The sequence below is a fragment of the Anabrus simplex genome, chromosome 1, assembly GCF_040414725.1.
Source record: "Anabrus simplex isolate iqAnaSimp1 chromosome 1, ASM4041472v1, whole genome shotgun sequence".
Classification (NCBI taxonomy): Eukaryota; Metazoa; Arthropoda; class Insecta; order Orthoptera; family Tettigoniidae; genus Anabrus; species Anabrus simplex.
The window spans coordinates 928360409-928382517 of record NC_090265.1 but is presented as its reverse complement, the minus strand read 5'-3'; the positions used below and the strand labels follow the sequence as shown (position 1 = coordinate 928382517).

Here is a 22109-nt window from a genome sequence, read left to right as displayed (position 1 = left end):
GAGGTCCCCTTATTATTGTTATTATCTTTATTATTATTATTATTATTATTATTATCATTATTATTATTATCATCCTCGTATTTAATTGTTTTTTAAACTATGCAGGGGTTCTTAATGAGCATCTAGTGGGCTGCCTATTACACCGGTAATTTTTGTCATGTGATTTTTGCTTACGTCAACTCTTTTGGAAATGTACTTGCAGTTTACATTATTTTTATTAATATTATTATTATTATTATCATCAATAAAAAAATATGCTCGTAAGACAAATGAAAATTAACAGCGCTTTACTGCTGAGCTAACACAACAGCACACCAGCTGCTGTCCTCGTACCATACCAAGAATACCACACTTCTGATGTGATGTTGCCAGATACTCTAATTTAACAGCCAATTCTGGCATCTCAAAACACTTCGCAAACTTTTAACTTGGTTAAGTTAGATGGACTTGAATACTCTACAAATTCACGTATTAATCTTCTTATATGGCAGTTATGAGACACCCTCTTTATCAAGAATGTTCCTATGCAACTATTCCTAGTATTTTTTTTTTTTTAACACTAATCTTGTGCACCAGATATTTGAGCATACAAGTGATAAAATTATAAATGCATTGTCCTCTGCTCATACGATCCATAGCGGTACAAACTTTTCCGCAGAAAGTATGGATGTGGATAGCAAACTCTTTATTATAAAGGTCTGCAATAATTTTCTCCTCTTTAAAAAAATACAGAACTATACCCACTGCAACTCATAGGTTGATCCCATTCACAAGATTGAACAAAAACGCATACAATAAATACATAGGCTACATCATTATATACTGTACTGCATTTCAGCATTCAAGTCCGCAAGCCTCTGTGAATAAACTAAACTTCTCCACAATCCTCTATTTGCAATTAGCTTTGTGGCCTCATTTAGTTCCACACCTCTTATTACTAAATAATTACAAACTGAGTCTACACAGTATCGCCTGGGACTCACTCTACTTCTCTTAGCCTTCATGCCAAGTCCATCATTCTCTTTGGTGATCTAACCTCCTCCATTCATCCCACCCAATGAAGAGCGTTGATGCACATGGCTTTGGAAGCCACACAACATCAATCAACCCACTGAGTTTATTCCTACCTAGCTTTTATCTCCTCATTTCAAGTACCCTCCTGCCAATGTTCACTCCTACTTATTTAAAGATAGAGCTGACTTCTCTCTTACGGTATACCATTCAGAGCCGCAAACTCACTGCTTTAACTTTGCTACAACTTCTCTTAGTATATTGGAAAGAAAATGAGGAATGAAGAATTTCTTTGCACTTCTAGCTAAAACAGAGTGCCAAAAGTTCAACTGGAAATATCAGATTGGGTGCATGGATGAAAGTCAGTGAAACATTTTTATAATCGATTTATTTGCATTTATAATTTCCCTACTACACCCCATTCTAAAAAAATGTTTCAATTTCCATGTAAGAAGCAAGTCCAGGGAAAGAAATTAATTTGTTAATATTACGTGTTAATTAATTAATGCTTCCAATAATTTAGACATTGACCAAGTACCACTAATAAAAACTGAACCTAAAGAACATTAGTGGTTTGGACTAACCGCCTTACTAATAAAAAGTCCTTACACAGTTGTTTAACTCTTGTATAGTAATACAGTGAATAAACCCCGTATAAGCGCTGTATATTTTTCTTACTAATAAACGTGGTATACACAATGTATTACTATACAGCATGTATACACTCGTTCCAAGTCGTAGGAATCTCTTCCTGCAGTTCACCGACGTATTTCGCACGTTCACCGCCTTTATGATCGCCTCTTTCTGGTTATCTACGAGCAAAACTTTCCAGAAAGTCGCGCAGTAGCACGGCATACCAAAAAGACAGTGGTAACACAAAATGAGACAGCTCGAAATTGGCTTATATTGATATCAACATTTCTTCAGCTTGCTTGTGTAATGAACGCCACGAAAGAAATGGAAAAACTTAAGAAAAGATCAAGAGCTCCAAATTGGGATAGTACAGAAAACGTAAGCAACTGTATCTGAATCGGTGTTGAAAAGGGTACACATTCCAAAATCCTTACTTTTCAGGAGAAAGGAAAAGCTGTTTTGTAGCTAAAAAACCTTTCTTTTTCAAAAAAGTCTCTATTAGGTATTTATCATATATCTGCGTATTCAACTACAAAGTGTGGAAATCGTATTATGTACAATTTTCAAGCTATACCACTTTTTATGTCAAGGAATATGTCCCTTTTTATACTCAAATTTGAGAAAGATCTTTGTAGAGGCAGATAATGTATAATAAACTTGCAATTGCAAAAGTCTATTAAGCAGTAACACATTATTACACAAAAATACGCCCAACCATAATTTCTTTTATAGTTATTCATTGTCATTCCGTCCCTTTAAAGCATTTTACTTTACAAAGATATCTATCCTCCATAACCTCTAAATGGTGTATGTCTTCTATGTTTAAAATATCGTGAAGATCATCAACGTTATCGTCCATTCTTTCACCACGATTATATTACTGCAGACAGTAAATACCACAAAAATAAACTGCTCACTTGTTTCTTTTTCTGCTGCTCAATGCTATACAACGCTTATACAAGGGTCCTGGTTTGTATAAGCAATTCAATGAATAACTATAACAGATGTATACACAGGAGGCTTATACACGGTTTATTAGAAACGAATTTCACATAAACGGTGTATTAGCCTTGTATAAAAGTTATACACCATTCATTAGTAAGACAGTAAGTCAATATTGCACCTTCCTGAACAAATTATTCTCAGCAAAGCATTTGGCACCCCAACTAACAAAAAGATGTAACGATTCTGAGTATTTATTGTTACTATGAATGTAAAGGCTTCAAATAAAGTGTTTAAGAAATTACACAACGTAGTTTTCTCCCTGATCCCCACACCATTCTATGCATATTTCCCACTGTCAGAAACAATGTTGCAACTCATGTGAAAGACTGCTTGCAAGCCCTATTGCTTTCACTTTATCTACAGCCTCTAACCAGGTACTATCTAATACTGACCTGACTTTTTAAAATAAAAAGTCACATGGGGTTAATTCGGGGAAGTTAACTGGGTGTTCCAACAAGGGGATCATTGACATACATCTGCTGATGCGTTGTTTTGGTAAAGAATCCATCAGCTGTCTTCTCATTTTAGGTCATGTACTTCTATTCATTCATTCATTAACATTGTCAAAACTTGCTCACAGAGCTGATTGATGGTCTTACCTTCAAGCATCCAGTCAACATGACCACCCATCAGATACCAAAGAATGGTATTGCTTTGAAACTGGACTTGCTCATTTGTGTCTTTTTTAAATTTCTCTTTATCTTCTCTAGGTGAACCTGAGCTCTTCCAGTACCGGTACATGGATTGGCATTTATTTCCAATATCATACTGAAGAGAAAAAAGATGTATGATTAATCACAATTAATTTTGAACATTGTGACCATCTACAATATTTTTAAGAATGTCAGCATCTATGTTAGCTAGTTTCTCTTTACACAGGAGTAATGAGTCTCAGTACCTTATTCTTGCAAACTTTCCTCACATTAATATTTTCATGTAAAATCTGTCAGTTTCCCTATCAAAGTCAGATGATTCAGCAATTGCTCAAATGAGTGATGATCTTTTCTATTTTACCCATTCTTTTTTGCAATGTTAACATCTGTTTATTATGTGCAAGGACAACAGGAGTAAAAATTGGCTTTGTCTCTTCCTTTAGCTCCAAAATATTTTTAAAAACCACTTGAAAACTTTGGAATGAGACAGACAATATTATCTGTAGTAATACAAGAACTTCAGAACTTATCTTGAGAGAATCTGGAGCTCAAGTTGTATTTATTTTGACTCTTCTTCCTGGAGTTATTTCTCAATTTTATCTCGGGTCTGCCTTTCTGCACCTAACCCTCCACTTTGTCCATTCTTTGGCATCATTGGGGTGGGCATCTACAGCTTGCATATCCCCTTGTAGGCAGTCCAACCATCGTTTCTTAGGCCAACCCTGTGGATTCTATCTCTTGGGGCTCAGCACAAGTGTTCTTCTTATAATAGAGTTCATGACTGCTCTTTCTTCTTACAACGGATTTCATGTCTGCTCTTGTAACATGCCCATACAATTGTAGCCTTTTTTCTATCATTTTATCCGGAATCAAGCAGGATTTCTGGACATCTTCATTCTTCAAGTGGTCAAAGCAAGTTTTTTCCTAGCGACCACCTCAACATTCGCATCTCCATTCCATGAAGTATCTGATCATGCTCTTTGTAACTGGCCATCATTCCACTCAGTTGAATACAACTGGATGGACGACTGTATTATAGATTTTGGACTTGAGGCACAGTGGAATCTTCCGATCGCAGAGCACGCCTGTGACCCGTCACCACTTCAGCCAGATGGCACTAACTCATTATCATGCATTCAAGAGTGTGTCCCCATCAGTTGTAATACAGGAACCAAAAGTAGTAAAAAACTTGGTGAGTGGGGTGCAATCAATTAGCAGCATGCTAATTCCACGCATTCGGACTTTGCCAGTTAGGCCACAATCCTCATTCCCCTATTCTCCACTAGGTGTCTAACAATTCGAGAGCATCTCATTTGCCAACATTATATCATCAGTGTAAATTCTCATGGATGAGGTATTTGTCCATAAAATGTGGTGGTAGAATAACACTCACAGTATCCCCTTCCTGTTGTAAGAGGCAACTAAATGGGGCCCTTAGCCTAGTCCTGGCATTGCTTCCACTTACTTGTGCCAGGCTCCTCACTTCCATCTGTCCTATCTGACTTCCCTTGGTCAATTCTTGCTCTTTTCCGACCCCGACGGTATTAGGTGTGCGAATCCTAGAGTCTTTCATTTTCACGCCCTTCGTGGCCCTTGTTTTTCTTTGGCCAATACCTTCATTTTTTGAAGTATCAGATCCCTTTCATTTTTTTTTATCTCTGATTAGTGTTATAGAGAGGATGGTTGCCTAGTTGTACTTCCTCTTAAAACAATGATCACCACCACCACCACCTGATGGACACCCAATCAGATACAAAAAGTAGTAGTGATAATGGCAGCATAGTGAATGGAGCTAGTGGCGTTTTTATAGAGAAAATTCACACATTGGACATAAGCTACTCCAACACCTCCCTGAGAACACAGAGAGTATCAGATGAGCTTGTGTGGCATGTGATCAAATGCCTTCTCCAAATCTGCAAAAGGCAAGCGGACTGTCCTTTCCTTTACCCTGTTTATTTATTTTATTTTATTTATATTGACTATTTTGCAAATAACTACAAAATTAAATGTAACGATAATAAAAGTGAATAAATATTAAAAAAATTAAATATGTGGGTTTTTTATTTATATCATGACGTTGTAATCTACTCAGAGAACAAAACTTTCAGTGTGGAAATATAAGTTTTATTATTCCATTTAAACTCTTTGGACTGCAGGCAGCCAATGTCCTGTTGATCTGTGCTCTGTGGTCACATGCATTATAGAAGACAACTGATGTTTAGGCCTAAAAAACAATGAAGATGTTTCTATGTGCTATTCTGATTAATTTACATCTAAACAAATACACATATGTGCAATAAAATGAAAATTGTGGTAATATGCAGCTGTGATCTATTGAAATTTGTGATCATTTCCTATAACAGACTGATCTTATTTACAAGCTACATAGTCACTCTAAACTTGCATCTGTTGCATGTTTATGAGTCAGAATTTCCAAGATTTATGAGAACTTTCATACTGACAAGTCGCTCCTCCTTAATGCTTTACATTATTCCTACAGAGATTAAAAGAAGAAAAAAAGTCCACTTCAAAGAGTACAGCCAAATTATTGACCATAATTGCTTGGAAAGGAGGAAGTAAATAGCGGGAAGAGGACAAGCCAGAATTATTTTCTAACTACACTATGTATTCAACAGATAAAAAGTTTTCAGTCACCATATCCATGAAAACAAAATATAGTAAACATACCTTGAGATATATGAGATTTATTTTCCATAGATTTGCTGCTATCCTCGTGTGATCTATTTGCTATTTCCTTTCTCTCCACCTTTGAAGGAGTGTAATTCTCACACTCAATCCCACCATTACCAACACAATTAACTGATAAGCCAAAAAATGTTTTATCATGATTTGGATCATGTGACTCATCACAACTGAGGGGACAATAGCGAGCAAGTTCTTCTGTAAGTATAATATCTTTAATTTTCTTCGCAAGCGTAGATTTATTGTTAATGTCACAGACCGACTCCTTAACAGAAGTCAGGAATCTTTCATTTTTCAAATACTGAAAATGCATTTGCTTAATGCTATTGATGAGATCTGTGATCTCTTTTTCTTTTGTTCTGGATATTCCAACTCTTGTTATACTTTCAGGCAAACAATTCAAAACTTCAATTAAATCTGGATAGTTCTGAACTTCATCATAACTGAATGTAACTGGCAGAGTATCACCTAAAACAAATCATCACCAATCAAAATCAAAAAATCAAAAAATTAAATTAAGATATAATTCTTAAAGTTTGTTGAACTGTATATTCACATTCCTCGAAAGACTTTCACTATTTAAAAAATTATATTTCACATTCACAACCGCAATGAAGACCACTGAAGGAATCTTGAATAACTGTACACTACTTAAAATTTCTCACCACTTAGACGATTCCCTTTTTTTTTCCTTATCACTAGATAGATGATTGAATAAAAAGACACCAGTTGCCACAGTGAAAATCAAACTGATTTAGGCCCAAGTGAAGAATTATGTAGCTGCTAGTAAGACTTCACAGTTTCAGAAATTGAAAGAATTTTTGGAAGCCATGGCCATATAAGTGCAAAATATTGAAAAAAGGTTGTTAGAGATAGTAATAATAATATTGCTTTTACGTCCCACTACATTTTTCGGAGCCATCGAAGTGCCGGAATTTTGTTGCGCGTGAGTTTTTTACACGCCAGTAAATTTATCGACACGGAGCTGACGTATTTGAGCCCCTTTAAGTACTACCAGACCGAGATAGGATCAAACTTGCCACTTGGACTCAGAAAACCAACGCCTTAACCATATGAGGCACTCAGCCCAGCTGTGAGAGAGACGAAATCGGTGATAAGTGACGCTTAGGAAAAGGAGAGCATCACAGATGTTTACATTGAAAATCTTATTCTTTTGTTACAGAAATGAGTGGTGTGTCCCCTTTGTAGTATTTTTTCCTTTGGAGAAACTGGACCTATCAGCAACGCGAGTGCTTTTAATGGTGAGTATAAACTTTATTTTCATTTCCTTGAATTTTCCTCTTCGAGTATTTATCTACGTTTACTTCATATCCTTAACTTTTTTTTTTGCTTTACGTCGCATCGACATCTGATACAACTTCTTTAGACATATCATTGATATATATAAGAAAACATAGAGGTCAAATAATACTGCCTTGAGAAATTCCCCTCTTAATTTTTACAGGGTCAGATAATGCTTCACCTACTCTAATTCTCTGAGTTCTATTTTCTAGAAACAGAGCAATCCATTCAGTCACTTTTGTCAAGTCCAATTGCACTCATTTTTGCCAGTAGTCTCCCATGATCTACCCTATCAAATGCCTTAGACAGGTCAATCGCAATACAGTCCAATTGACCTGCTTAATCCAGGATATCTTGCTGGAATCGTACGGGTTGGGCTTCAGTGGAATAACCTTTCCTAAACCCAAACTGCCTTCTATCAAACCAGTTATTAATTTTGCAAACATGTCTAATATAATCAGAAAGAATGCTTTCCCAAAGCTTACATACAATGCATGTCAAACTGACTGGCCTGTAATTTTCAGCTTTATGTCTATCATCCTTTCCTTTATATACAGAGGCTACTATAACAACACTCCATTCATTTGATAAAGTTCCTTCATGCAAACAATAATCAAATAAGTACTTCAGATATGGTACTATATCCCAACCCATTGTCTTTAGTAGGCTATATCCCCCGAAACCTTATCAATTCCAGCTGCTTTTCTAGTTTTCAACTTTTGTATCTTACTGTAAATGTCATTGCTGTCATAGGTAAATTTTAATACTTCTTTAGTATTAGTCACCTCCTCTATCTGGACATTATCCTTGTAACCAACAATCTTTACATACTGCTGGCTGAACCCTTGTTCATTAATGATTCCTGGAATGACCTTCTTGGAACCTGTTTCTGCCTTAAAGTACCTATACATATTCTTCCATTTTTAACTAAAATTAGTATGGCCACCAATTATGCTTGCCATCAAGTTATCCTTAGCTGACTTCTTTGCTAGATTCAATTTCCTAGTAAGGTCCTTCAATTTCTCCTTACTTCCACAGCCATTTTCAACTATTTCTTTCCACCCTGCACCTCCTTCTTAGTCTCTTTACTTCCCTGTTATAATATAGTGGATCTTTACCACTGGATCCACACTGATCTGTTCATCTGTTTCTGACAAGCTCTATTGGTGAAAAATATCTAATTCCATCCATGGGAACTTAGAATTTTCTAAGTGGTATGTTCTGAGCTGCCAGTGGAGAGATGGAGTGGGAGGACATCAGTAAACGAATAAGTTCCGATGGTATCTTTAAAAGTAGGAAAGGTCACAATATGAAAATAAAGTTGGAATTCAAGAGGACAAATATTTGTTTACAGGAAGAGGAGTTAGGAATTGGAATAACTTACCAAGGGAGATGTTCAATAAATTTCGAATTTCTTTGCAATCATTTAAGAAAAGGCAAGGAAAACAACAGATAGGGAATTTGCCACCTGGGCAACTGCCCTAAGTGTAGATCAGCATAGATTGATAATTGTTTTTTGTTGCTAGAAAATCATTTGACTACAATACTAGATTAACAGGGGCATGTTTCGCTCGACTTCCGAGCATCCTCAGCCTTTATAAATTTCCTCAAAAGACTAACATGTATAACTTATAACTAATTTGTACTTAATTATAGTCTTAACATTAAGTAGTAAAATGCATTAACAGAAAGACATTTGTGAACACAATGAACAGATTAACATTTAAAATAACATGTTAAAATTGGAATAGGCATTGATTCTATTAACACTGATGTCCAAAACATAGTAAATCCCAACAACAATGAAAAGATATGGTTAAAATTCTCATAAATTTCTTTGTTTTTACTAAATTGTTAATGAGCTAATGTATTGTGCTGTTTAAAATTTGAGCCATAAAACCCTGTTAAAATTCATTAGTATCCGAGGCTTAAAAGTCTTGAAGTTAGTGTTGAAATAGTGAGAAAAGTTCTATGTCTTGTATTAATTTGTTGCTTGCTGCAATAACCTATTGATTGTGGATGGCTAGGTACATCTTGTTGGTTGTTAGGAGCTTGGTCAAAAGGGACTTCAAATCTGAGAAACTGGATGTTGACGTATTATCCTTTACAACAACCTTTGTGTGTTGGTGCCCTCTGACTGCTGCTATGATGCCTTGCAGTGCTTGTTGCAGCAAGATGACAGTTTGTTATCGTGTTTCTGCTTCTTGTGTTATCAACATCAAGCAACATGTCAACTCGTAAATTCAAGATTAGTTTGGGGAAACAACCAACAAGATGTACCTAGCGGTCCACAATCAATAGATTATTGCAGCAAGCATCAAATTAATACGAGACGTAAAACTTTTCTATTTCAACAGGAACATCAAGACTTTTAAGACTCACATACTATTGAATTTTAACAGGGTTTATGACTCAGATTTTAAACAGCACAATATATTAGCTCATTAACAACTGAGTTAGTAAAAACGAAGAAGTTCATGAGAATTTTAGCCAAATCTTTTCATTGTTGTTGGGATTTACCATGTTTTGGACATCAGTGTTAATAGAATTAATGTCTATTCCAATTTTAACACTGTTATTTTTAATGTTAATCTGTTCATTGTATTCACAATATTTCTGTGAATGTATTTTACTACTTAATATAAAGACTATAATTAAGTACAAATTAGTTACGAGGCATGTTTTTAAGTAAGGTCCGTTTGAAAATAAGTACACAACAAAAGGTTATTTCAAAAAAGTAAATTTATTTTCAGAAAGTACATACTTCACTCTATTTTTCAACATAGTTGCAAAGTTTGTTCAAACACTTATCATACCTCGTAACCAATTTTAAAATACCCTCTTCACAGAAACTTGCCGCCTGCTCCGATAACCAAGAGTTCACTGCAGCTTTCACGTCGTCATTATTGTAATGGTTGCCACTGAGGTGATGTTTGAGGTGGAGGAACAGATGGTAATCGCTCGGCGCAAGATCAGGACTGTAGGGTGGGTAGTCTAAAACTTCCCAGCCAAACTGTCCAATAAATGGTGGGTCTGACCTGCAGTGTGAGGTCTTGCATTGTCATGGAGAAGGACAATTCCCTTTGTCAGCAAGCCGCGTCTTTTGTTTTGAATCGCTCTGCGTAGCTTTTTCAGGGTTAGGCAGTATGCTTCTGCATTGATAGCGGTTCCTCATTGCATGAAGTCGACCAACAAAACACCATGCCTATGCCAAAACACTGATGCCATGATTTTGCGCTGCAACAGTCTGTTTGGCCTTCACCTTTACAGGCGAGTGTGTGTCTCTCCATTCCATGCTCTGTTGCTTCAATTCGGGCGCGATATGCAAAACCCACGTTTCGTCTACAGTTACGATCTGACTCAAGAAGCCGTCACCTTCTTCGTCATAACGAGTCAAGAACTTCTTTGGTTTTTGTGGTCCTCTGTTAGGAGTTTCGGGACCCAACAGAAGCACAGTTTCCTAAACTTTAGGTGTTTAGAAATAATGTTGTAAAGCACTGATCTGGACACGTCAGGAAATTCGTTTGAGAGACCTGTTATTGTGAAGCGCCTGTTCTCACGAATCTTCGCTTCAACCGAAGCCACCAAATCGTCTAATCAAAGAAGGGCGACCGGAGCGGTACCCATCATGGACGTTGTCACAGCCATCTTTGAATTGTCGTACCCACTTATGCACTTTGCTTTCACTCATAATAGTATCACCGTACACTTCGCAAATCTGTCGATGAATTTCTGCAGCAGACAGGTTCCTTGCTGATAAAAACCGTATCACTGACCGAACCTCACACGCAGCGGGCGAGTTGATAGTCTTAAACATTTTGAAAGCACAGAACAGAACCGTACAGGTTAGCTACAGAGCTGAAACTGAGCACAGCTGTTCCCGAGGCATGCCGGTACACGACGCACGCACTCGTTGTGATATACTTGCAAACTACTATTGTCTACAACAAAACGGATCTTACTTAAAAAACACACTTCGTATAAGTAAAATTAATCATGTTATGTCTTTTTTTTTTGCTAGGGGCTTTACGTCGCACCGACACAGATAGGTCTTATGGCGACGATGGGATAGGAAAGGCCTAGGAGTTGGAAGGAAGCGGCCGTGGCCTTAATTAAGGTACAGCCCCAGCATTTGCCTGGTGTGAAAATGGGAAACCACGGAAAACCATTTTCAGGGCTGCCGATAGTGGGATTCGAACCTACTATCTCCCGGATGCAAGCTCACAGCCGCGCGCCTCTACGCGCACGGCCAATGTTATGTCTTAACCTTGAGAAAAGTTAGAAAGGCTGAGGATGCTTGGAAGTCGAGCAAAACATGTCCCTGTTAATGTAGCATTGTAGTAACATGATTTTCTAGCGACAAAAAAAATTATGTATTGAATAGGTGGAAAACAAAAATAAAAATTGTATGCAAATTATAACAAGTTTCAATATGGGTCTAAACATGAGAATAGTTACATGCAGCAACTTGGCAAACGAAACAGAATCAATGGGGGGAGCTATCAATATTAATGGCGCTTATGGAAGAAAGGAAGTAGAACCGCCTGAGTCAGCAAAGAGGATGCATCTCGACGAGTTAGGAATTAATGATAATCGGGTAAGGGGAGATGAGGAAGAGATAGGAGATAATAAAGTGCATTTGACGGGTGTTAAAAAGGGAATAGAAGAGTGTGGGGTAGGACCATTCATCAGGAATACTATTGCATGCAACATAGTTTCTGTTAGGCATGTAAATGAGCGAATGATGTGGGTAGATTTGGCAGTTGAAGGAATTAGAACAAGAATTGTCTCAGTGTATTCACCATGTGAGGGTGCAGATGAGGATGAAGTTGACAAGTTTTATGAAGAACTGAGTGATATTGTAGTCAGGGTTGACAGCAAGGACAGAATAATGTTAATGGGCAATTTCAATGCAAGAGTTGTAAACTGAATTGAAGAATATGAAAGTGATTGATTGGTAAATGTGGGAAGATATGGAAGCTAGGAATGGGAAGCGTTTGCTGGACTTCTGTGCCAGTATGGAATTAACAGTTACAAATATATTCTTCAAGCATAAGGCTATTCACCACTACACATGGGAAGGTCACCAGATCCATAATGGACTATATCATAACAGACTTTGAATTCAGGAAATCTGTCCGAATGTGAGAGTATTCCAGGGATTTTTTTATGATACAGACCCCTATCAGATATGTAGTGAACTAAGTATCTATAGGCATAGGATAGAGAAAGTGAAATAAGACAGAAGTGCATGGATATGCTTACTGAAAAGATCCAGACAGTGGACAGTAAGCAGCTTCAGGATATAGAAAGAAAATGGGTGGCAGACAAGGATTCCGTTGTAGAGACAGCAAGGGAATGTCTAGATGCAACTGTGTATAAGGATGGGAAAAAGCGAACAACTTCGTAGAATGATAAAGTGAGAGCAGCTTGTAGACTTAAAAAGACGGCGTATCAGAAATGGCTCCAAATAAGGACTAATGCAGACAGGGAATTGTATGCAGGGGAAAGAAACAGAGCAAAACAAAAAACTGTTGAATCCCAGGTGAACTTCGTGCTATTTAAAAAACAAGAATAGTGCTCGCATCCTTCAATTTTTGCAGTGCAGTAAAGTTATTATGAATTTTACTTTTGTTCTACTCTAACACAACCGGCCCCGTGGTGTAGGAGTAGCACGCCTGCTTCTTACCCGGATGCCCCAGGTTCGATTCCCGGCCAGGTAAGGGATTTTTATCTGGTTCGAGGTCCACTCAGCCTACGTGATTACAATTGAGGAGCTATCTGAATGCGAGATGGTGGCCCCGTCTAGAAAGCCAGGAATAATGGCCGAGAGTATTAGTCGTGCTGACCACACGACACCTTATAATCTGCACCGCCACCGGGCTGACCAGCAGTCGCTTGGTAGGCCACAGGGTTTGGTTTTGTTCTACACTAACACCCAGGTGAACTTTGTGCTATTTAAAAACCAAAAATAGTACTCGCAACCTTCAATATTCGCAGTGTAGTAAAGTTACTATGAATGTTACTTTTGTTCTACACTAACAGATTAGTCTAGTATAAAATGTATCCTCGGTTACAGGGGCTCTACCGTGTATCATTTGTGAAAAAGGAACCGTACAAGGAACTTTTAGTGAAGTGATTTATGTAGCTATGTTACTTTTTTGCCGATTTGTGACATGAACAAAAATGATGTTGTGAACCCCCTAAAAATGTTGTCACGAGACGCCACTGTACGAGAGGAATAGACAGTTATAGTTAAGCTTCGTAGATCTAGAGAACACACGTGACAGAGCACCAAGGGAAAATATGTTCGCCGCACTGGGGGACTATGCAATGAAGGGTAGATTATTAAAACTGAAGTTATGTATTTTGACAACTGGGATGCAGTGAGAATTGACTGTAGAATATGTTCTTGGTTCAAGGTATTTACAGGACTTAGACAAGGCTATAATCTTTCACCTTTATTGTTCAGTTTATATGGATCATCTGCTGAGAGGTATTAAGTGGCAGGGAGAGATTCAGTTAGGTGAAAATGTAGTATGCAGTCTGACCTCTGCTGATTACCTGGTCTTTATGGCAGATTGTGCCGAAAGCCAGCAGCCTAATATCTTGGAACTTGAATATAGGTGCTATGAATATGGTATGAAAATTAGCCTTACTAAATTGATGTCAGTAGGTAAGAAATCCAAGAGAACTGAATGTCAGATTGGGAATACAAAGCTGGAACAGGTAGATATATTTCAAGTACTTATGATGTATTTTCTCTCGGGATGGGAGTATAGTGAGACTGAATCAAGGTGCAGTAAAGCTAATGTGGTGAGCTCGCAGTTGCGATCAACAGTATTCTGTAAGAAGGAAGTCAGCTTCCAGACGAAACCATATTTACGTCAGTCTTTGCTTTATGGGAGTGAAAGGTGGGGGGACGCAGGATATCTTATTCATAAGGTAGAAATTACAGACTTGAAAGTAGCAAGAATGATTCCTGGTACAAACCAGTGGGAACAATGGCAGGAGAGTACTTGGAATGAGGAAATAAAGGCTAAGTTAGGAATGAAATCAATGGATGAAGCTGTATGCATATACCAGCTTCGGTGGTAGGGTCATATGAGGCGATTGGAGAATAGGTTAGCTAGGAAAATAATGGACTCTTACGGAGGGTTAGAGAGAGACCAAGACGACGATGGTTAGACTGTTTCCGGCGATTTAAATATAAAAGGTATAGAACTAAATGAGGCCGCAGCACTAGTTGCAAACAGAGGATTGTGATGACGTTTAGTAAATTCACAGAGGCTTGCACAGAACGCTGAAAGGCATAACAGTCTATAATGAAGATGCATGTACGTGTGAAATGCAATTCAGCCTGAAGCACCTAAACTTCATCAACTAACTTCAGTTGTTCTAGGATTGGTGACACCGATTTTAGAGAGTAATCGGACTGTTACCGTGGACAATTGTTTCTCATCAACAGAACTTATCACAAAGAAGTTAACATATGCGTGGATCATGAAAAATAATGATAAACGTTAACTACCTCCCCAGTTTACTGCCACCAAATGAAGAAATGAAAATTCAGCCTTGTATGGATTTTCAGGACAAACAACCATAGTTTCTTTCATTCTAAAATAAAAGGCTAGGGCCTAAGTGGTGAATCTTGTTTCAACAATTCACCACAAAGAAAAATTTAAGGAACAAACAGGAAAGCCTGAAATTAACAGCAACTCTAATCAAACCAAGTGGGGTGTGAATGCACTTTACAGAAATGTAGCAACTATACAATTCGGCGTCGCATTCAGTGATTGCCAATGGCTATGGACAAAGCAGGAGTGAATGCTTTTGTTTTACATTCAGGTGATAAAGAAACTGACGAGATTGACAGGAGAAGCTTTCTGATTCAGCTAGGAAGGGAGCTAGTAGAAAGCAACACGAGACGACTTCAGTCCCCTGAACTCCAAAAACAGATCTGGGTATCCCCAGAACGTACTCTAGGAATTGAGCAGCACCCTTCAATTTCACGACCAGAAGGAACATTCCCTAACACACCGAAATCCAAGAGGAAACTGTGTTTTGCCTTTCAAACAGAGATGAAATTCTTGTACAGACTGTGCTAAGTGCAAGACATTGCCGTGTGGTAAATGTGGCTCTATGTGGTGTGTCCAAAATGCAACAAAGGACATGCTAGCTTGAATGTTAGTGGACAATACAGATCCTGTGCAACCTTGAAGACCAAAGAAAGCGGTAGCAATTAACAAACTGTGTTGTTCGAAATTTTTGTGCGATTTATTGGTGTAGCCATTTTTTAAATTATCTGCGTGACACATTTTCGAAACGGATTCCATGCACCCACGTGTTTAATGTTATTTTCGTGTGTGGTAGTTACGGGTTAATACACGTCCTTTTTAAACACATGCAACACATCACACTCCAAACTAACACACAAACATGCAATAGAGAATACTTCCACGTTGGGTTGGCGTCGGAAAAGGCATCCGGCTGTAAAACTAAATTCAAAGGGCCCATGCCAGGAAGAAGACGGAGGATAAATTTTAAGTGCTGTGAAGACGAAAGTTCGTGAGAGATAGGTAGGATGGTGTGAATTGATTATTTCGGCCGTTCAGTGACATCCACACGAAAAATCCCTTCTTGATGAGCGTCGTTATGTAGAAAGAAATTAACGAGAATTAAGGTACGTAAGATTTCGTTCCCTTGTGCGTAGACAAAACTCTACCTTAGTATACATACGTTAACAAATAAATTATGGCAGTTCAGTTTAATTTATGTAGAAAGAAATTAACGAGAATTAAGGTACGTAAGATTTCGTTCCCTTGTGCGTAGACAAAACTCTACCTTAGTATACATACGTTAACAAATAAATTATGGCAGTTCAGTTTAATTTGACAATGCACTATATGTACGAAGGAATGTGTAAGTCCGAAGTACCTCTGAATTGATCTTCCGGAGTCATGTCTCTCTTGCTCTAAATAGACAATCTTTCAATTATGAACACTCTTGAAATAAACCTCCTCCTTAACGCAAACAAAAACGTTATGCAGACCTCAGGAATACACAATGAAAATCCCGCGAAACTCGAGCGCTTATTATTATTATGACGTATGTTTCCAAAGAGAATAAGTACGGTATGTTTCCACAGAAGATCTATAGACACTGGGAATGTCGTTACCAATTAGTGGGGGCTTGATTTCACTAAATCGGTGCTTGAAATCCAATAGAATTCCACTAAAAAGTATCCTGATATGTTTTTTTTTAAACCCGTCATCAACATCTTGAGAGTCCCTCTAATGAAATCTTCATAATAAGTAACCCTTGCTCTCAATAGAATGCATGAGTTAAGACAAATACATTTCAAACAGCAAACTACATTTTAAAGATAGCATAATATCATAATATGTCTACCCCTTAAAAACAAGTCCTGTTTCCGTATACGGGATCGCTGATGGGATGAGATGAAATTATATGGATTTTATGGCTGGATGACCTTCCTGGCACCAACCTCAATTGAGAAGCTAATGACAATTAAATTAATTATTATTATGATGAAATTGGGTAAGGAAGTGGAATCAAAATCTCTTTATTTGCAAATGAGGTGTCTACCTCGGTGGCAAATGGTACACTAAAATACATTATTGTCAAGCACTAAATTTTAAATTAACAAGAGAAGATTTTTTTTTCTAGAATACAATAATATACAATTTATGCAAACAATTTTTTTCTATTAAACAAACAGAGCATCCTTAATAAATTTATATTGTTTACAAAATTCTACTTATACTATCTCCTATACTTACAAACATAGTCAACTCATATATAGTATGTGGAATTACTTCAAATAATACTATGCAACTGGTATAAGATTAACATTTACATTGCATTTATTTATTTATTTATTTATTTATTTATTTATTTATTTATTTATTTATTTATTTACCCATTTTGGAACCTAAGTAGCATAACGACCTGCTGCGTCTTAACCAGAGCCCCCTTTTGCCACAACTTTTCAGAGTTCCTGAAGGGCCTTCACAGCTACCGTAGCGGTCCCAGGGCCCTCGAAGTCCCCACTGTACTTCACCCCTACAGGCAGTCCCCTACTTTGGCTGTCCAAACTCCATGGACCATGGAAGTAATCAGCTGTGGGGCTGTGGCCTATCTCTCCCGAATGCAGAGCTTGGGTCCATACTCGCAGTGCTCGGTATATGCTATGCTATGCTATGCTATGATATTAAACAGAACGTCGAAATCGGCATCAGCTCATATCATGTCAGATGAAAATGCTGGTATGCGGTACCGTTTTTTTTTTTTTTTTTTTTTTTTTTGCTAGGGGCTTTACGTCGCACCGACACAGATAGGTCATATGGCGACGATGGAATAGGAAAGGCCTAGGAGTTGGAAGGAAGCGGCCGTGGCGTTAATTAAGGTACAGCCCCAGCATTTGCCTGGTGTGAAAATGGGAAACCACGGAAAACCATTTTCAGGGCTGCCGATAGTGGGATTCGAACCTACTATCTCCCGGATGCAAGCTCACAGCCGCGCGCCTCTACGCGCACGGCCAACTCGCCCGGTGGTACCGTATTCACCCGAAACCATACGATTATTATGATAATAATAATCAACGGATTAAAACTAACAAATTTATTCCTTTTATGAAATCCACTAGAACTTCACTAGAAAATGTGCGTGTTTCTGAACCATAGCCGACTGTAGATGGCTATGGTTAGAACACTACACTACAATAGTGCGAAATACTCTGGATTGGCGACACTGTGTGCAATGGCGTTTTCTCTTGTTTCCATGCGGACATAATGTCAAGGAATATAATAGGATAAATTTTATTATTCAGGTTATCAGCAAGGCCATGAATTAGTTTTATTTAGATAATTTTCATGTAGATTTTGTGTGCAGAATCGTGATGGTCCCTTGAAAAGATTTCTTCATCAAATTGTTTCCATACCATTCGACCTAAATATAGGTAAATTAAATATTAGGGAACCAGCATAAAATTAATATTCTGTCATAGTGCTTCTCTTTGATATTTAACCATGTTATAAATTAAGAAATATGGCGGCAGCAATTCCCGGTGTTTTCGAAGACGATTTGACTAATTCAATACAAGATGCGAAAGTACTTGTTGTGGGAGCAGGAGGAATTGGATGTGAATTACTAAAGAATTTGGTTCTCTCCGGTTTCAAGGACATTGAAATTGTAAGTTAACTTTTTTTAAATGGTTATTTTTGAAGAGGTTAATGGTTATAGTTCCGTTGATTCCTAAGCGTCATATCTCTTGTTAGTTAGAAATTACCATGTTTCTGTGACATAAACTCATATGCTTTTAAGTCACTTTCATATGTCGGGAAAGTAAAATTTTTAATCTTACTTGTGTTTTTCTTAGCTATTGAAAACCTATATTTTGGTTTCAGTCGTGGAATCTGCATTACCATTCAGAACTACTACAACTGCTACCTGATTCTGAAAGCTAATAGTAGTATTTACTTTGCTATATATATTTTTGTTCTAATTTCTTTAAACATAATGTTTAAATTTATTGATAAATCCTAGATGTTGCTCATTAATATTTTGCTCAGTAGGGAAGGGGTAAATGATCTTGAGACTTAGTCTACTTGCCACTTATAAGTCTGTTTTGTGAAATTTCCAGATCGATCTTGACACAATAGATGTCAGTAACTTGAATCGCCAATTTTTATTTCACAAACAACATGTCGGGAAATCTAAAGCTTCTGTTGCCAGGGAGAGCGCATTATCGTTCAATCCAAATGTTGCTATCAAAGCATACCATGACAGCATTACGAGGTAAGTAGTTCCCATATAATAACCATTTGACTAGAGTCTTACATTTTTGGTATTTTCTTTATAATCACTGAATGCATTGAAGTGTAGGGATTTCAGATGAATTCATTGGAGATCACTTGCCTCCTATTTTCTTTGTATTTATCTCTTATTTCATGACTTCTTGTTATATTGACGTGTTCTTAGTAACTGTTAACTTGCTAGCTTGACTGGCATGTCAGGGTTGTTGGTCAGGGTGTGCAGGTAGTCAGTTCAATAGTGCATTTTTATTTCTGCCATATTGCAAAATTATGGTTTGTTTATAAGCTGGAACTTTCGGTATTGTCCTGCTTGAGTTATTTTTGCAATTTGAGGTTCTCAGCTACTTTGTCAACATGGTTGACATGCAGTGGCGGCGATAAGGACCCCGTAGACCCCGCAAGGCGGGAGGGTCAATGGCTTGTGAGGGGCCCATGACTTTTTTCTTAATTCAGTAGTTGAAGAGTGATTTTACATACTGGTTATAGCACACAACACACACACAAAAATTTGTTATAGAAGTACATACATACGTTATAGGTGTGCAAATTTAATACCATTCTGGTGACATATACCTATGTGAGTTAGGTCGTTGTCTACGAGATATACAAGGCCACGAAATAACACCTCATTTGTCGCTGAAAAGGTAGCCCGACAGTATTCATGATTTGGCCGCTAGATGTCAGGTTTCTAATCTGTTCTAGGCGGACTTTAAAATTGTGAATCACGGAGTAATTGTGATGCTGTGTTGATCTTGTGCAATTTATAGTGAGTAATGTTTCTATCGGTGGGTGTCTGTGACAGTCTGTGAAGGTGAGAATAATAATAATAATAATAATAATGTTATTGGCTTTACATCCCTCTAACTACTTTTAAGGTTTTTGGAGAGGCCTGAATTTAGTCCCACAAGAGTTCCTTAATGTGCCAGAATATCTATCGACACGAGGCTGACGTATTTGAGAACCTTCATATACCACCCGACTGAGCCAGGATTGACCTTCCAAGCTGGGGTCAGAAGGCCAGCGCCTCAACCTTCTGAACCGCTCTGCCCGGCAAAGGTGTGAAGATGGTGTGCACTGTTGTGTACCTCTATGTACTTCGGATACTGCTAAAACGCAAGAAAATGTGACGTCCCATAGTTTTCCTTCGGAGTACGGTTTAAAAGAGAAATGCAGGCAAGCTATTTCGACGCAAGATGATAAAGTAGGATCTCTTTGGGTACCTAACAGTTATTCCCGAGTGTGTAGCGTATATTGAAAGAGTGCGTGGACCTCTCAACAATTGGCCATGTTAAGGCGTTTTGTGTAGGAATACCAATAGAAGATCTAGAAAAAGCGACCAACGCAAATTAATGCGAGGGACCCTGTAGCTCATGGTACCACAAAAATTGCTCAAAACTTACAAACGGAGAATTCGACATATGAAGATATCCAAATGTAAACTCACTTGGCTCTGTGACTTATGCAAACCAAAAATCTTAAAGCCGACAGAAAGAAATGATCTGAAGGAACTATACTAGAAAGTGGAAATTATCAACTTTCTAGCAAACGACATGACTATCATGATCATGAAGATAGTCGAGAAGGTGCTCCAACTTAAAGAAAGGCCGACAGTGATCAAGAAAATCAATAAGAGGCCGGCTCACCCAGTACCCTAACAGATACACACCTTTGAAACATCACAACAGGATGAATCACAAGAAATAACTGACAATGAAATACCAACACCTCGCCCAGAGCAGGAACCTGAGCCGGGAAGTAGAAACGAGACATACACAGGTGCAGCCAGAAGCCCACAAAAACCAAGAGAACTCCAGAAAACAGTAGGAATACAGGAACCATTTGAAGGAGAACTTCAAGCAGGCCCCCAATATGCATGGCTGTACATTGGGAAACTACACTCTGAAGCCACCAAAAAAAAATTGAAAGGCATATACAAAAGCAAGTTGTTACTGAAATGAAAGAGTACGTAGGCCTCTCAACAATTGTCCATCTAAAGGTCTTTCATGTAAGAATAGCATTAGAAGATCTAGAAAAAGCAACCGACGCAAAATTCTGGCCAAAAGGAATCACGGTCAGACGTTTTCATTTTTGTCGGTCCACAGGAGCAAGACTTGACTAGAAAGACTTCAACCTGAACGAACCAAAAACACAAGAACACACTAAAACTACTGCTATGGAACTTAGAAGGCCTAAAGAATCTAAAAGCAGCAACCCCTACCAACTTTGGGAACTATTTCGACGCAGTAATAGCCACTGAAACTTTCCTCTTAAAGCCCATCGACGAACCCCTCTTCTACAGTACACATGCACTGGCAAAAACAAAAGAACGCAGTAGACCAGAAGGAGGTGTAACTGTCATGTATAACGCCACCATAGGAAAACTCAAAGCAAAACACACGGAAAAAAACACAGTCATCATAAAAGCTGACGGACTATCATAGGACTCTACACAAGCCCAGCTCAAATAGTTGACAATACAGTAGAACAAATAATTAATGCAATCTAAATGACAAGGGAAGAAGAAAATGTGATCTTGCGAGGAGACCTAAACTAAAGACTGGACAAGGCTGACCAAAAAACAGCTCTGGTATTGGAAATATTACAGGAAGAAGGCTTCACACTGATCAATAAAAAGGAAGAAAAGACATACCTTGTGCCTAAAGGATCCAGTACAATAGACCTGGTCTTCTATACAGGAAAAAAAACATTAAAATAAAATCACAAGTAGTACTGAAACGATCAACAGTGACCCCACTGAAGAAAACACCTACCAGTCCGCACCATATTTGCCATATCAGGAACGTCTGCATTGCAAAAAAACCTCCCACACACAGAAGGTCTCAAGCAAGTTGAAAAATGACACATTAAAAAAGAGAAAGGAACTCCTAGGAAATGTTCCAAGCCTAATAGGAGGAGGACTGCTCCAACCCGCACTGGACTCCATTCTGTTGTATGTACATAGAGC

The 22109-nt window shown here is 38.0% G+C and overlaps 2 protein-coding genes across 3 annotated transcripts in view; one reads left to right on the top strand and one right to left on the bottom strand.

Annotated features, from left to right (window-relative positions):
- The window catches only part of LOC136857763 (uncharacterized), a 55094-nt gene extending 38705 nt beyond the window's left edge, over positions 1-16389 (bottom strand). Inside the window, exons 1-2 of the mRNA XM_067136667.2 lie at positions 16245-16389; positions 5991-6473 (exon numbers count right to left, since the gene is read on the bottom strand). Of these exons, the coding sequence (XP_066992768.1) occupies positions 5991-6473; positions 16245-16269 (508 nt within the window). The 5' untranslated portion in view covers positions 16270-16389. The remainder of the gene's footprint in view (positions 1-5990; positions 6474-16244) is intronic.
- A 1801-nt stretch (positions 16390-18190) lies between these two features.
- Uba2 (Ubiquitin-like activating enzyme 2) overlaps positions 18191-22109 on the top strand; it is a 160208-nt gene continuing 156289 nt past the window's right edge. The window contains exons 1-3 of one of the 2 annotated variants that reach the window (XM_067136666.2): positions 18399-18521; positions 18737-18798; positions 18973-19127. Coding sequence is in view for 1 of the 2 variants with exons in the window: in XM_067136665.2 (XP_066992766.2) it covers positions 18378-18521; positions 18973-19127 (299 nt within the window). In the remaining variant the exon portion in view is untranslated. Of the gene's footprint in view, positions 18522-18736; positions 18799-18972; positions 19128-22109 lie in introns of both variants that reach the window. The other variant, XM_067136665.2, reaches the window with a different exon arrangement.